The sequence below is a fragment of the Nuphar pumila genome, chromosome 13 (genome assembly GCF_984573655.1).
Source record: "Nuphar pumila chromosome 13, dmNupPumi1.hap1.1, whole genome shotgun sequence".
In the NCBI taxonomy this organism is placed as follows: domain Eukaryota; kingdom Viridiplantae; phylum Streptophyta; class Magnoliopsida; order Nymphaeales; family Nymphaeaceae; genus Nuphar; species Nuphar pumila.
In genome coordinates this window covers 19,203,814-19,206,171 of record NC_143261.1, presented here as the reverse complement: position 1 = coordinate 19,206,171, position 2,358 = coordinate 19,203,814, and the positions used below count along the sequence as shown (strand labels likewise).

Genomic DNA, 2,358 nt, shown 5'->3' with positions numbered 1-2,358 from the left:
TGTGCTCTACAATGGAAGTAGAGCTTCTGCTTACTCGTGGAAGTGTCGGTCTGATGAGAGAGAGAGAGAGAGAGAGAGAGAGAAATATGCCTTGGTTCCCTTCTTCACTGTGGCCTACCTATCTTTCCAGCCAACTCATGGAGACCCCAGTGCCGATCTTTTTACATTCCCCTTCTCCCAGATTGTTGTCCCCCATGCTTTTCTAATCCGCCCGTCTCTTTCTTCTATCTTTCCTATGGATTTTGGTTCGGTGGTTTTCGGTTGAGTGAGTGAAAGTAAAAAACCCCTAATAAATCTACCCGCACAAAAGCTGACACCATCACCATCCTCACACGCATTGCTTTCTCCTTCCTTCCTCTTTGTCCCCCTTTCTGCAGAGGCTTGTCCATCTCCGCCACCTAGTTGATAAAATCTTGCTTCCAGAAAGCGAAACCCCTTGTGGATATACTGCGAGGAATAAGGTGAGACCCTCAATTATGCGATGCGATGTGATTGTGCTGGTACTTTCATTTGGTTAGTTGGAGAGAAATCAAAAGGCAAGGTACCCATTTGCAGAAGAAAGAGAAAAATCTGAAGTGGGGTTTCCATCCTTTGTCATTTACAACTTGAATTGTTGCAGCTGTTGCTGTTATACAGTTTGTGTTCTCCTTCCAACCAAAAAACCACAATCACCAGCATCACCATCGTTACCATAACAAACATTCCTATATTTCGGAATTGGTGTGGGTTCGATAAGGTGGGACGCACAATGAGGGATTTCCCTTCTTGTTTTGGGGAGAGTAGAGTTCAGATTGCCGATTTCTCGTCGTCTTCGTCTAGCGGGAGGCAGACGGCGCAGAATTTGGTAACATGTTTGTATCAGAGCATGGTCCGTGGCCGCCCTATCTTGATCACGGTTACATGGAGCAAGAGCATGATGGGCCAGGCTATGAGCGTGGGTATAGATGATACCATCATCTGCAAGGTGGAATTCAAGCCGTGGATCTTCTCCAAGAGGAAAGGTTGCAGGACGCACGACGTCGACGGGGGCGACAAGGTAGACGTGTTTTGGGACTTGTCTTCTGCGAGATTTGGGTCTGGCCCCGAGCCTCTGGATGGCTACTACCTCGCCCTGGTCGTCAATTGCGAAATGGTGCTCCTCCTCGGCGATTTGCGCAAGGAGGCGTGCAAGAAGGCTAACGCGAGCTCGCCTGATTCGAGCTCGGTGTCCGTCGCGAAGAGGGAGCACGTCTTCGGCAAGAGCGTCTACTGCACCAGGGCGCAGTTCTGCAACGATGGAGGGGTTCATGATGTCGCCATAGAATGCGAGACAGCCGGGCTCGAAGAGCCGTGCCTGTCGATCCGGATCGATAAGAGGATGGTTATGCAGGTGAAGAGGCTGGCATGGAAGTTCCGGGGGAACCAGACCATATTGGTTGATGGGCTCCCTGTTGAGGTTTTCTGGGATGTGCATAATTGGCTGTTTGGGCAGACGATGGGGAGTGCAGTGTTCATGTTCCAGACCGCCCTTTCTGCGGAGAAGTTGGGGTCTAGCCACAACTCTGATCCTTCTTCTGTGTTGCTATGGCACAGACTCAGGGAGAAGCAGTCGCAGGCGTCTTTAGGCTTCTCACTCATCTTGTATGCTTGGAAGACCGAGTAGTCATGCCCACCATCCATTGCCTTCTGATTTGGTGCTCATAGAATATTTGTAGGGAGTGGTTGTTACTTGTTTATCCTCGTGCTGGATTATTGTTTATTCCTTGTAAGATACCATTATTTTATTGACCGATAAAGATCAATGAATTTGTTTGTGTCATCCAAGGTATATATTGGCATCGGGTCTTTTTGATAATAATTGCCATAATATCTTACATATATGCATGTATGTGTGTTCTTGTGTTTCATTCCTGCAAGGTGAAGTTGGGCTCGAGATGGGCATCTTGTTTATATTAAAAGTATCTCTCACTTTGAAAACATTTCCTATGTAGGGGAATTTAGATGTCCATTTGAAAGTAGGCATTTCTCAACAGTTGACCAAATAGAGAAAGTACCGGTTAACAGAATATGTGATATAATGCTGACATGTGTTAGCTGTATTTCAAATACAACAAACGCTAGATATATTGGAATGCTGTCTAAATTTCAAGACAAATAAACCATTGTCAGGCCCTATAAACAAAACACATGAAAATACGTATCAAGCTACTTCAAAACCTGTAATCTTTGTTACCGTCTCTAGGATGTAAAAGAGAGAGGAAGGAGCGGAGAAAGGGTATGAAGTGGTAATGTGGAGACTAAACGTTTATCTATTCACACGCACACACACACACATATTGTGTCTGTCAGCTGAACTCCATATCATGAAATAGAAAAGAA

General features: G+C 45.9%; 1 protein-coding gene across 1 annotated transcript; it reads left to right on the top strand.

Annotated features, from left to right (window-relative positions):
• Positions 1-324: 324 nt before the first annotated feature.
• Positions 325-1,807, top strand: LOC149817995 (uncharacterized). Its single transcript, XM_089984718.1, has one exon. The coding sequence runs from the start codon at positions 749-751 to the stop codon at positions 1,640-1,642; it is 894 nt and encodes a 297-aa protein (XP_089840844.1). The 5' UTR covers positions 325-748; the 3' UTR covers positions 1,643-1,807.
• Positions 1,808-2,358: the final 551 nt, after the last annotated feature.

Excerpts from the sequence above, each read along its gene's own strand:
- LOC149817995 (XM_089984718.1), top strand. The coding sequence starts at position 749 with ATGAGGGATTTCCCTTCTTGTTTTGGGGAGAGTAGAGTTCAGATTGCC.